Source organism: Euphorbia lathyris, chromosome 3 (genome assembly GCF_963576675.1).
Source record: "Euphorbia lathyris chromosome 3, ddEupLath1.1, whole genome shotgun sequence".
Taxonomy (NCBI): Eukaryota; Viridiplantae; Streptophyta; class Magnoliopsida; order Malpighiales; family Euphorbiaceae; genus Euphorbia; species Euphorbia lathyris.
The window spans coordinates 14,778,848-14,790,715 of record NC_088912.1 but is presented as its reverse complement, the minus strand read 5'-3'; the positions used below and the strand labels follow the sequence as shown (position 1 = coordinate 14,790,715).

General features: G+C 34.5%; 1 protein-coding gene across 1 annotated transcript; it reads right to left on the bottom strand.

Annotated features, from left to right (window-relative positions):
* Positions 1-5,929: 5,929 nt before the first annotated feature.
* On the bottom strand, positions 5,930-11,617 carry LOC136222541 (uncharacterized). The gene is made up of 5 exons (XM_066010305.1): positions 11,551-11,617; positions 11,165-11,430; positions 10,505-10,725; positions 7,353-8,019; positions 5,930-6,270 (listed from the first exon to the last, which is right to left on the bottom strand). Exons 1-5 carry the CDS (start codon positions 11,615-11,617, stop codon positions 6,214-6,216), a joined length of 1,278 nt encoding a protein of 425 aa, XP_065866377.1. The 3' UTR covers positions 5,930-6,213.
* Positions 11,618-11,868: the final 251 nt, after the last annotated feature.

Genomic DNA, 11,868 nt, shown 5'->3' with positions numbered 1-11,868 from the left:
AGTCTTAATAAAAAAAATGACATTCAAATCAACAGTCAAGCCGAGTTTATTGTCATTCTTTTAGACTATCTCTTGGCGAATCAGACCCACATACTCAGCTACCAATTCATAACCCACCCCAACTCAGTAAAGCTCATCATCAATAGTCACGCCGAGTTCATGATCATTCTTTTAGGCTATCTCTTGGAATCAGACCCACATCCTCAAATATATTATTTTGTAGAAGAATAAACCTCTCAACCTAGGTTGTGATACCACTTTATTAGAATAGAAGGACTAAAACTGAAATTTATTAAGTATTGAATATATAATTTTGAAGGACTATTATTTTATGGAATATAAAATAAAGTGTCAAAGCATAAAACACATAGTAAAAAAACTAAAGGATTTGGAGTTCACCATATATTTTTTCCCAGACAAATATCGAAACCCCATACAACACTCATACAAAACTTTTGACACTTACATCAAAAATATGGATTCACTCATACTTTAACTTTGACCTACAAACCATACCAACTACCCAATTAATTTTTCTTTTCACATGTTTTTGTTTTATTTTATTTTTATTGTTATTAATTTTTTATATGAAAAATTAAATTTTTTTTATTTTAACAAAAACAGTCTCATAATGATTTGGTTTTCAAGTCTTTCAATGAAATAGAAGATGTTGCTTGAAGAATCTTTCTTAGAATCAAATCTACCACTGTATTAGAGGTCTGAAGAAAAATGGAGCAAGAACAGTTTATCTTATTCATCAAATTCGTTGTGGGGATCGGACATTGGTTTTGAATATGCAATGACGAAGTGGAGGATGATAGAATTTGATTCCACGGCAAAATAAGTTTCAGGAAAGCTGTATAATTTCAAAACAAATTTTAACTTTAAACAAGTTAAATATACTATCTAAGACTATATTTTTTATTTTAGTGGATTAGACTATTATTGCCCACCCAAACAAAACTCCTCTACCATAAAAGAAAACTCAGACTATATTTAATGCATAAGACTCTATTTTGTTTAGACTAAATTAGTAATTTAAACATCAACTTAGATTGCAGAAGGTGGCCGGCGAAAACGATCCCTTGTGATTCTGAAGTTGCTAACAACAAGTAAGTTGAGTTTTACATTAATAATTTCATGTAATTGTTACTTTAATTTGGACAAATTTTCATCACAATCTAGTTTAAGCAAAATGTAGTATTATACAGCAAAATATAGAGGATTTTGGTTTGGGCTGGCAATGATATAGTCTTATATAGAAAAATATAGTCTTAGACGGTATACTGAACTTGTTTAAAGTTGAAATTTGTTTTTGAAACGTTTAGAAGTCAAAGAATGCTAAACACCTGGAATATATCTTGATTCAAAGGAATTGAAAAATCAAAGGAATTGCTACATAGCAAATTTTGTAATATTAATGATGGAAATTCAAATCCCCAATACGTAAGGGGAGAATCTTATTTGCCTCTGCTTCCATGGATATTAAGTACATATATTGAATGGGATAGTTTAAACTCACCAAAGAAGGAGTTCAATTGGTGTCATAAGAAAGCAATGAAATGAAAGTGCGTTAGAGTTAAAGCTCAATGAAGCTGTTGGCGAAGAGGAAGAGGAGATTATAGATTTGATTGTCAAAATTTTGATAAACACTACTATTTTATGTTTATTTATGAAACCATTTGATGAACCATAAATGAATTCTGGAAATGCTTGGTTCATATTTGAGGTACTTGATAGTAGAAATAGTTGCGCTGAAATCATTTTTGTAATTCTATAGCATACCATTGCCTATGATTATTAATCATGAAATTTCCCATTTAAAGCATACCTAAGACATAAATTTCTTTATGGAACAACAAAATGATTATCCTCTTTGTTCATAACAGTGGGATAGCATCAACCTTGAGTCCAGGTATAAATCCAATCACCAAAACAATCCTGTGATCAAGTACACTATCTGCGCTGGAATCAGAATCATCATTGTCTCTTTTAAGGTTTATCTCTCTTTTTACCATATCTCCCTGTCAATTTTTTACATTTTTTAATGTCGTAACATCCTTTTTATAGTCAGTCAGTATCTTTTTTACCGTTTTCCTTGATACACTGATGATGTTGTTTCCAGTAGTCATCACACATCGGAGGTCTCTAGCTAGTGATAGTATAAGATGAGAGCTTACCAAAGCAGTTACATACGCAAAAATTGCAATTGTGAAATAGCAACCAAGTTTAGCATCTGCCAAGAAACCTCCAAGGAGGCCAAGGAGTTGAGAGTACCCATAAAGTTGGTAACAGTAGTTGCAGATTTTGAAGATGGAATATGCAGATCTCCTACTAAGTAAGTCACAAGATTTGTCAGTTGTAGTTCCTCTAAAGAAGAAGTTTGTATGTCTTTAAAGAAGTTGTCTTGTTACAACTGAGGTTTCTATGACAAATTGCACATATCACATACCATTATGAGGAAATGAGGTTCATATAATGATATTTTTAGACTAGTACAGTTGAGGTTGCTATTACAAATTGCGCATATCAATCCAATTATGAGGAAATGAGGTTGATATGACAAATTGCACATATCACACACCATTGTACAGTCTAGGTGGACCAACTTATTTTTGAGGAGTTGATGCGAGAAAGATTTCCTAAAACTGGGCATGTCTATGTTCAGAACTGATTATGCTAGCATTTTCTGTTTTCTTCTTATTCTCGTAGGAAAAGGTTATGTCAAAATTCAGCTACTTGGAATAATTAAAGGTGCTTCAGAAGGCAAGGGACATGGGAGGCAGGTACAACATGCATAAATCTTCTCATCTCATAAGTAGTTGTTGAACTGAATATCCTCTTGCCTAATTAGCTGTTTGTCATTGTAGAATCAACACGCCTTTCCGTTTCAGGTTATTGTTGCTGCCAAGTCTTTGGACATAATATTGCTGGTTCTTGATGCCTCAAAGATAAGAAACTTTTTAGCTGATATGGTATTGTATTTACTACTACTAAAAACTAAATACTATGGCTTGTATGTAAGCCTCTACTTAGACTTAGTTTACTCTTTATTGGATATAATCTCTTTCTTTGTTTTGGGCTTAATTAACCCATAGATGAAACTTCAAAAATTACCAGGTCAAAAAGGGTATACTCTTCCTTATTGTCCGTGGATTTAAACAAAATGTGAAGATTCTATTCTAAATAACCATAATTTCTTATAGGATGATGATGAGATATTATGAAATTATTGTTCTGACATAATCAAGAGTCTCCAAATCTAGTGTTATGTTTGCCCCATCATTTGCTTAATATTTACTCCCTTTCTATGTGTTCTTGCTGTTATAGTTCCTGGTATTGCAACATGCGTAAAAATAACTGATATGTTGATGGAAGCAGTGGTTTCTTATTGCAAATCTCTTGAAACTTTTTCACTGGATTCAGAAGTTATCCAAGCTAGTGGTGTTCTTTGGATTGTCCAAGGAAGCCCTTCTCTTAATGTTTTGAAGTTAGAGTCTATTAATGTTACATATGATGCTTTGATGGCTGTGTCATTGGAATTTCTGGTTCTATGTAGTTTTGAGCAACTTACTAACAGGTTAGATATTCTTATTTCACAGTGACTTTAGAAATTATATGCTCTGGCTGAGCTATTGAAATATGTCAACTGTAAACACCATGTCTACTTTGCTCACCACTTAATCGGATTTTGGGGAAATAGTATTGAGACATCATATGTAGAAATTTTATGCTATCACAGCTCCCTTCAAGCCAAGTTTTAATTTATTTCATTATTTACAATTTTAGTTTAAATAATATTATTAGTGAGGGGAAATATCATTATAAACACTTAAAAGACTTCAATGAGAAGAATTTTAATCATTTTAGACATTTTAATGAGATTATTTTTTTATCATTATAAACATTTTAATTAGAATATTTTAAATCATTACAGATACTTTATTGAGAATATTTCTTATCATTAAAAAGTATTTTAATAAGGATAAAATTATTATCATTGTAACTTTATAATGAGGATAACACTTTGTTCTCGTTAATATTTTTAGTAAGGGACCCCAGTAATGAAAGGCCACATGAGAGTAATTATTCTCATAAAAAATGCTTTAATGAGGATATTTGGACTTTTAGTGAGAATATCTCCCTTGATTAGAAGCCATTTTTTTTGTAGTGCCAAACTTGCCTCGAACAAAAAACTACGCACATGAACCGAAACTTTCAAAACTATATTAAAAGTATACAATTCCTTCATGGTGAATAAGATAATTTCATCATACTTCTGAGAAGATTTTCCATGGTGATTTCTTAGAGAGATAGATGTAGGTGTTTAGGGATGTTTATAAAAAGGGAAATTATTTGGGTTTGTAGGAAATGAATAAATTTCTTAACAAAAGAAATTTGATATGTTGGTGAAGGGTTTAGTGTATAGGAAAGAGGTAAATGTGTGTGAGAAGAGATTAAAATTTTTATGGTCAAACCATCTGTTATGTTCTTGACAAGCTTTTCAAGAATTTTCTCTTCCATGATGTATCTGCATGCTAGATTTCTCTCCTGTACGAATTATAAAGATGAAATAAATGACGGAACGTCTAATTAATTGGCTTTGAACATGACAAAACCCTTCCGGGATAGTTGCCCTTAATCAAATTAAAACTCTTTCGAGATAATAATTTGCCTAAGTGTTCAACAAAGTTTCCTTGTAAAGATTTTGGATTAAATACGTTTTAATGAAAACACCAGCGGTCACTTTAGTGGATTGGTTACCACAAGTGCTGCATAAAAATCTGTCGAATAAAACAGACTTTATTAGATGAAATATAAATTGATACAAGTTTATAGAGAATGGAGCATGGAAACATTCGACGACTTGCAAGTGAACGGGTTGTCAATCCTTTCTTTGGGTTTCGTTAGAGTTTGTCAGGCTCCGGGGCGAATCCTCTACTCAATCTTCTCGCTGAATCTTCGTAATAGAGACTGGGTCGGTCTACTATCAAAATGAAAACTAAACTGGAACAATGTCTAAACGCTACTAACTTGTTATTATTGAATAAACAATGTGTGCACAACATATTGCTTTGAACAGAAATGAAATCTAATCTCTGACTCACTGCATGCACTAATCTTAAAAATCTAACTCTCTCATTATTCATCTTTCAACTCTCAATCAACTCTTTATTTATAGATGTTGAAGAGTCGTGATTGAAGTGTCGTGTCCATTGTGGAGAGTCGTGTCTGTTGTGAAGGGACGTCTTTATCCACCCGAACGAACGCGTTTCTTGGATTTTAACATGTGTTTATTGTGCTTGGCAGAATTTCTGCTCTTACCGAGAATGGAAATTCTCTGCCGAGAATGGGGAATTGATTTTTCAGCCTTCGGACGAAAGGGCGTGTCGCGACTGAGAATTTGAAATTTCCTATCGCGGCCCCAAATTCTCTACCGAGAATTTTGGATTCTCTGCTGAGAATTTGCATTTTTCTCTGTTTCTGACTTCGTTTTTGTGCTCGTTTTGGTGTAATTGATCTTTGTTGTTTTTGACTCCTTTTGTAAGGTTTTTATTCTGTTTTTGAGCTCTTTTCGTTCCTATTTGGATTTTACCAAATATTTACATACCTTACCAGAAAGAAACATATTCGAGAGTAAAAGTTTTCCAAACAGTTATAAATAGCATAAATTCGTAGCAATATTGATGTAATTATCGATGATATTTTAGGTATATTTTGGGCTTAACATTAATGGTAACAGAATGCTATTAAAAAAGGAACTCATAAACGCATCCTAATAATTACATGTACATAATATGTATTCATTTATTATTCTTTAATGTTACATAACATGCATTCATTTACATCTTGCTACCACACCAAGTGGACTAAAACCTTCAACTAAAATGGAAAAACTTGTCATCCACATGTGTATGTACTTGTAAACTATAACCAATTTTTTTTTGTCTTTCTAATATTTTCATTACTTGATACATTATTATTATGTCCATCAATGGGCTCACACTCCGTTTCTAGGCTTATAAAAATGGGAGTAATGAAAGTTTTAGTCCTCGTCCGGATAAAAAGATTTTCGGAGTTCATTATATTTACGAAGATCAAAATTATGAATTTCCATAAGTTTCCACAATATAGCTCTGCTCGAACCTGGGCTCGAGCCTTTTTGTCAATCATGGCCTTTTGCAGCTCCATTTCTTTCAATTGCTCTCTTTTTCAGTCATCAGGATATACTATTGATTGGGTAATTATGTTCTGAATTGATTTAGCCACCTGTCAAACATAGAAAATAAAATGTTTTAATGGGGTTAATCAGAACAGCATAATTTTATATTTGTTTGTTTGTTAGGAGGGAGTCAAGTGCACCTAAGAGGATTGCATGAAAGCCACTTGCGCAGCCCTTTTATTGGACATGAGATAAGGATTAACTACAACATGTCATTAGAGACACATTTCATTTGGAGTGAAATATTTCAAACATAATTTAGTTTTTTATGTTGTCATTTTATGGTCAAATTAACATGGTTTCTAATAATTGATGGCTCTTTTCTGTTGAAACATGTTAGTTTCTAAGTTTAATATATTTTTAGTCTCAGAAAAATTGAATGTTAACTTATTTTAAGTAATCTATTAGTCCAGGGAAAATGTATTAAACTAGACTTAAAGTTTTTATGGAAGTATCAATTTAGGCTTCACGTACAAAATAATACTAATGCAGGTTTAATGTTTAAAAGAGAGTATTAATTTAGGCTCGATAACGAAATGTGACATGCCATTCATATTAATCCATTAAGTTATGGCTTCTCTCTCCATATACAATTGAAAGATCTTAACTGAATAATATGAATAACGGGTCACGTTTTGCTATCAATATCTAAATTGGTACATTTTTTTAAACGTTAAGTATATCTTGGTGTTATTTTGTACATGGAGCCTAAATTTATAATTTTGTAAAAACCTTAAGCCTATTTTGATACCTTATCCCTAATGGTGAAGATGCATTAAGCCTAGTTCCTAATATTAGTACATATTATTTTGATCTAGTTTTAAAAAATAAATTTTATCTATATCCAAAAAAATCCACTTGTGCATGTGTCAGTTTCCAAAAATTTGTCATTAAGTTTCTGGTTCTAAAATAGATATCTGTGCAGAATCCAAACTACTATGCTCTGTTTGGCGAATATTGAATGTCTAAGTTGAACCTATTATACATGACTACTTATTTTCTTCTTCCGCCTTTCTCCGGCCGAACCAGCACTCATATGATTAATTGAATCACAAAATCCGGTTGATATCACCGTTAAAATTAAGAACATCTAAATTAAAAATTGAAACAAAACAATAACCAGTTATACCTGCTCCGGGCGAAGGAACACAATACTCCCAAGAACGATCACATTTCCACACTGATCCAACGTCTTAGCAAACTCAACACCTTCAATTTCGTTTCCACACTCCTCAACACAGATCTGAATGAACTCGTGATATTGAATTGAGCTTTCAGGAATTTGCCTAAGCTTCAATTTCAGCTTCTCCATCTGAGACAGCCTCAAGATTTTCCTGGCTTCTTCAACCGATATTCTGAAATGATTTAGATCTATAGCCTCTGATTCCTTCGCCGGAGTCGAAAGAACTAGTCCATCGAACCGGATTCCATCTCCAGTGATGCTTTTGAGTCTCTCCTTCAGCTTCTCCCCGACAGGCATGGAAAGGAACTTAGGCAGCTGGTTAATTGATCTCCGGTGAAGGAAACGACGGAAAAATCCTCTCTCTGTGGATTCCGGCGAGTTGAGATACTCTTTGTGGAAGTTTGATTTGGCTGCATTTGGGGGTACCGTGGGTTGTAATGAGGGAGGGGAAGAGATTGGAGAATGTTGAAGAGACACTGCCGTGTAACTTCCTGAGAGACGCTTCGAGAACAATTTACAAAGCGCCAATGATGAAGAAGAAGAAGCAGAGGGCTGAGTTTGACAGCCAGAAACGTTTTTTGGATGAGCTGATGGAGAAAGACGGAGGCTGAGACTGTCTTTTATAAGGTAGAAATATGAAATACAGCAGAGAATCTTTCATTTTCAATTTCAAGATAAATGTTTTTATTTTTTTTAGGGCCAGGTGAGAAGAATCAGACCAGTTATGACGTTATATTTCAACATCGTCCTTTTGTTCTTTAACCATTGAGTGATACCACTAAATTACTTTATTTTTATTGATTAAGGTTTTTATAAATTTTTAGATGCCCGGTGCATTATGCGTCCCCGCTAAGCGAGGGTCCGGAGAGGGGTCTTGTGCATTACCCGTGACCTTCAGTCACACGACAACAACGTTTTACGGTTGCGTCAAGGCTCACCCTCTTTTTAGATGGATAATTTATTAAATTTATAATTTGTTAAATTTGTAATATTTTTTGTTTTATTTATTGATTATTAACTGATAAGGATACCCTAGGTAAAAGGACGGGTACAAGTAATTAAAAAATAAACGGATAAGGGTTTAAGATTTACACTATTCGCAAGTACTGTACCCTTACCATCCATATTATGAATCAAACCTTGAAATAGAAAGTTACCATCATATAGTAGTATCTGATTGGGCGGTGTACTTCACGCGTAGTTATATTCATAGGGTTTGTAGGTTCTGATTATAATAGGACTATTCGTATCCTATATAAAAGTGTATGAAACTAGTATGAGACATATATGAGAATACCCATAGGGTATCCGTTATAAATCTTTTATATATTAAAAAATATCATTGATTTTTAGATGTAAGATGTGAGATTCAAACCCCAACTTTTTGTTTTTTAACCATTGAACGATATCATTAAACATAATTTATTCTTATTGATTAAGGTTCAATTTGTTCAACTTTTAGCTGGATGATTATTAAATTTATACTTTGTTGAATTTGTAATATTTTTTGTTTTATTTATTGATTAACGGGTAAGGGTATCCCGAATTAAATGTGACGGGTATGAGATGCAAAAAAGTTACCGATTAGGAAAATGTGACGATTACGGATAATTAAAAAATAAACGGGTAAGAGTTTGAGATTGACCATACCTATGGGTAGTAGTTAAGTGTTGACATCCCTGGTTCTCATACACAGGCACAACTGACCATAAGCTTTAGGTGAGCAAAAGACAAAGATATCGTTACCAGATACCACCTTCCTCGGATATACATGGAATAAAAAAAGGATAAGCAAACTTAATTTTTTTAATATAAGATTGAAATTTGCCCTCCAAAATAATATATTAATAGAAATTTACTTCGTAACGGTTTAAATCCGAATCTATTTTATTCTTATATAATAAAAGAACCTGACCATAAGAAAAACCTTGATTTACAATTATTTAAATATTAGATTGTACCTTTTTCAAAAAAAAAAATCCCACGAAAAAATTAGATTGTACATTCTAAATATTAATTATGTTAAAAGATTTTTAAAAAGATTTGTAAGGTGTTATTAATATAGTTTAATTTCTTTTATTAAATATTAACAACTAAATTTGTTATATATATATATATATATATATATATATATATGTTGTTTGTCTCTTCTCCATAAGAGTGCTTATATTTTTTAGGTAAGAATGTTTTTTGCAACTGCCTTTCATAAACTTAACTTCCTATATTTCACTTCCGCAACTTTTTCTTTCTCGTCGTTTTTCTCCTGCTATATTCATTGTCTTATCCTTCCATTATTCAATCCTGATGGAATCTAGTTTAGTCAATCTCTACATCAATGACAGTAAATACGACGACATCCACCTGGGTTTCATAATACATTTAAATTAATCCTTATATAATATAGAATTCAAATATGAATATGGCATTATGTACTAGTCTCTTGGGGATCCACACTTTTCTTCAGAACTTTTACTACTTGATATGATACGATCAACTTGCTCTTAATTGACATATACAATTTAAGCCTATCAAGTTTTTGGTACCGTTGTCCGTGACTAGTTTATTTTTGAATAAGGATAGGCGGACTAACAGAGGAGAACTCAGGACATCCCAACTAGGTCGGAACCCCCTGAAGAACCCCCGAAGCCAGCGCCAAATTTATTAAAGAGAAACAAAAAAATAATAAATAAAGAATACAAATGAAGCTGCCTAAGCGAAACAGTAATTGTGCCGTCCCGTAAGGTTCCAAAAGAAATCAGAAAGTCAGAAACTAGGGAGCTCATCCCACAAAATAGGAGCATCAGTTGTTCTACCGTAATTAGCTAGTGAGTCAGCAATCTTATTTCCTTCCCTGTAAATGTGTGAATCAACCAAAGCAGACGAGCTGAGATGTTGCAGGCAGTAATACCAATCCGGCTGAAGAGACCAAGGGACACTCTTAGTGCGACCACGTATAATCCCAACCACGTATGTTGAGTCACTCTCAAGCCATATTTGGGTCCATCCTCGCGATATTGCCATCTTGATCGCGTATACCGCAGCTGTAAGCTCATCGACATAGGGGAAGGTGGGATCGAAGGCGGAGGTTGCCAGCAGACCTGGATAATCCGAGGAGAATGTCGAAAGCTAATCCCAATACCAAGCTCACCCAGCAGCTGTTTTTCAACCATTGAGTTCCCGCCAGAGCCAAATCTGAAGCTCGCGACTTCCCGAATAGATTGCCAAAGCTTTCGCAAACACCTGAAAATGCTAGGTTGTTGGTCTTCAAAGCAGAGCTTGTTTCTGGCCGTCCAAAGGATCCTAATTGCGCTAACAATGGCTGCGGACCAAAGGACCATTACTTGTGAGCTGAACCGCTGTGTGGAGGCACATTGAATCAGATCGACAAGATTGGTAGCCATGATCTGTCGACCAAAGAAGGAGCTAATTCCTCTCCAAATTTCAGCCGCAAAACGACAAGTGACAAGGATGTGATCAATTGATTCAGTGGCAGCCGTACAAAGAAAACACCGAGAGACAATGTTCATACCTCTCATACGGAGCATGTTATGGGTAGGAAGATCACCGCGAAGAGCCCTCCAACATGTTAACGACCTGGACGGCGGGATCTGTTTTCTCTAAATAAATTTGCACCAAGGCGGAACGCTACTAGGTGGACTAAGCCATTCATAAAACAGCTTTGTGGTAAAGGTACCTATCACCGAGGGGGTCCAAATGCAGGTGTCTATTGTCTCATGTCCTCGTCTGATCTGCCTTACGCAATCAGCAACGTCGCGAGGCATATTGGGTAGATTTTCCCAACCAGTATTGAGCATGTAATCATCTACCTTGTCAAGACATCGCTTAAGCTCCTTCAGCGGAATACCAACCCATGTTGCAATAGTCAGATTGATCCATGCACTATTCCAGAAGTTCGGTTGTGAACGCCTTCCAATCCACCAGAAGCAATCGGATGTCAGGATGCAAAAAGCACTTTTAATGGAAATCCAAACCGAGTAATTCGTTACCATCTCTCGTGGAATTCCTGCAATTAGAAACCTAGAGCGAAGCAACCTGTAGCAAAATCAGTCTGATTGAATGATCCCCCATGCCAATTTCCCGAGCAAAGATTTGTTAAGCCTCCCCAAACCTAGAGCAAAGCAACCTGTAGCAAAATCAGTCAGATGTGCACTTGCAGCACTAGGAATATCTATGGGATTTGCGTTAGACATGCCGAATCTTCACAAGATCTTCTGAATATAGCCCTTTTGTGACAGAAAAAGTTTCCTTTTGCTTCTGTCGCTGTAAATTTCTATTCCCAGAATTTTCCGAGCTGCACCCAAATCCTTCATCTCGAATTCTGCGCTGAGAAGACCCTTCAACTTCTGAATGTCATACTTCTTCCTTGCAGCTATCAACATGTCATCTACATACAACACCAGATAGATAAAAGACTCATCTTCCAGTTTATTGTAATAGACAC

Bases quoted from the DNA above. Each gene is read 5' to 3' on its own strand.
- LOC136222541 (XM_066010305.1), bottom strand. From the start codon at position 11,617: ATGTCTAACGCAAATCCCATAGATATTCCTAGTGCTGCAAGTGCACAT. The intron at 8,020-10,504 runs GTCTGCTGGCAA...TATAAAAGACAG, and splicing joins ATTCTCCTCGGATTATCCAG to TCTCAGCCTCCGTCTTTCTC. The intron at 6,271-7,352 runs GTATAACTGGTT...TATGTTTGACAG, and splicing joins TGTTCCTTCGCCCGGAGCAG to GTGGCTAAATCAATTCAGAA.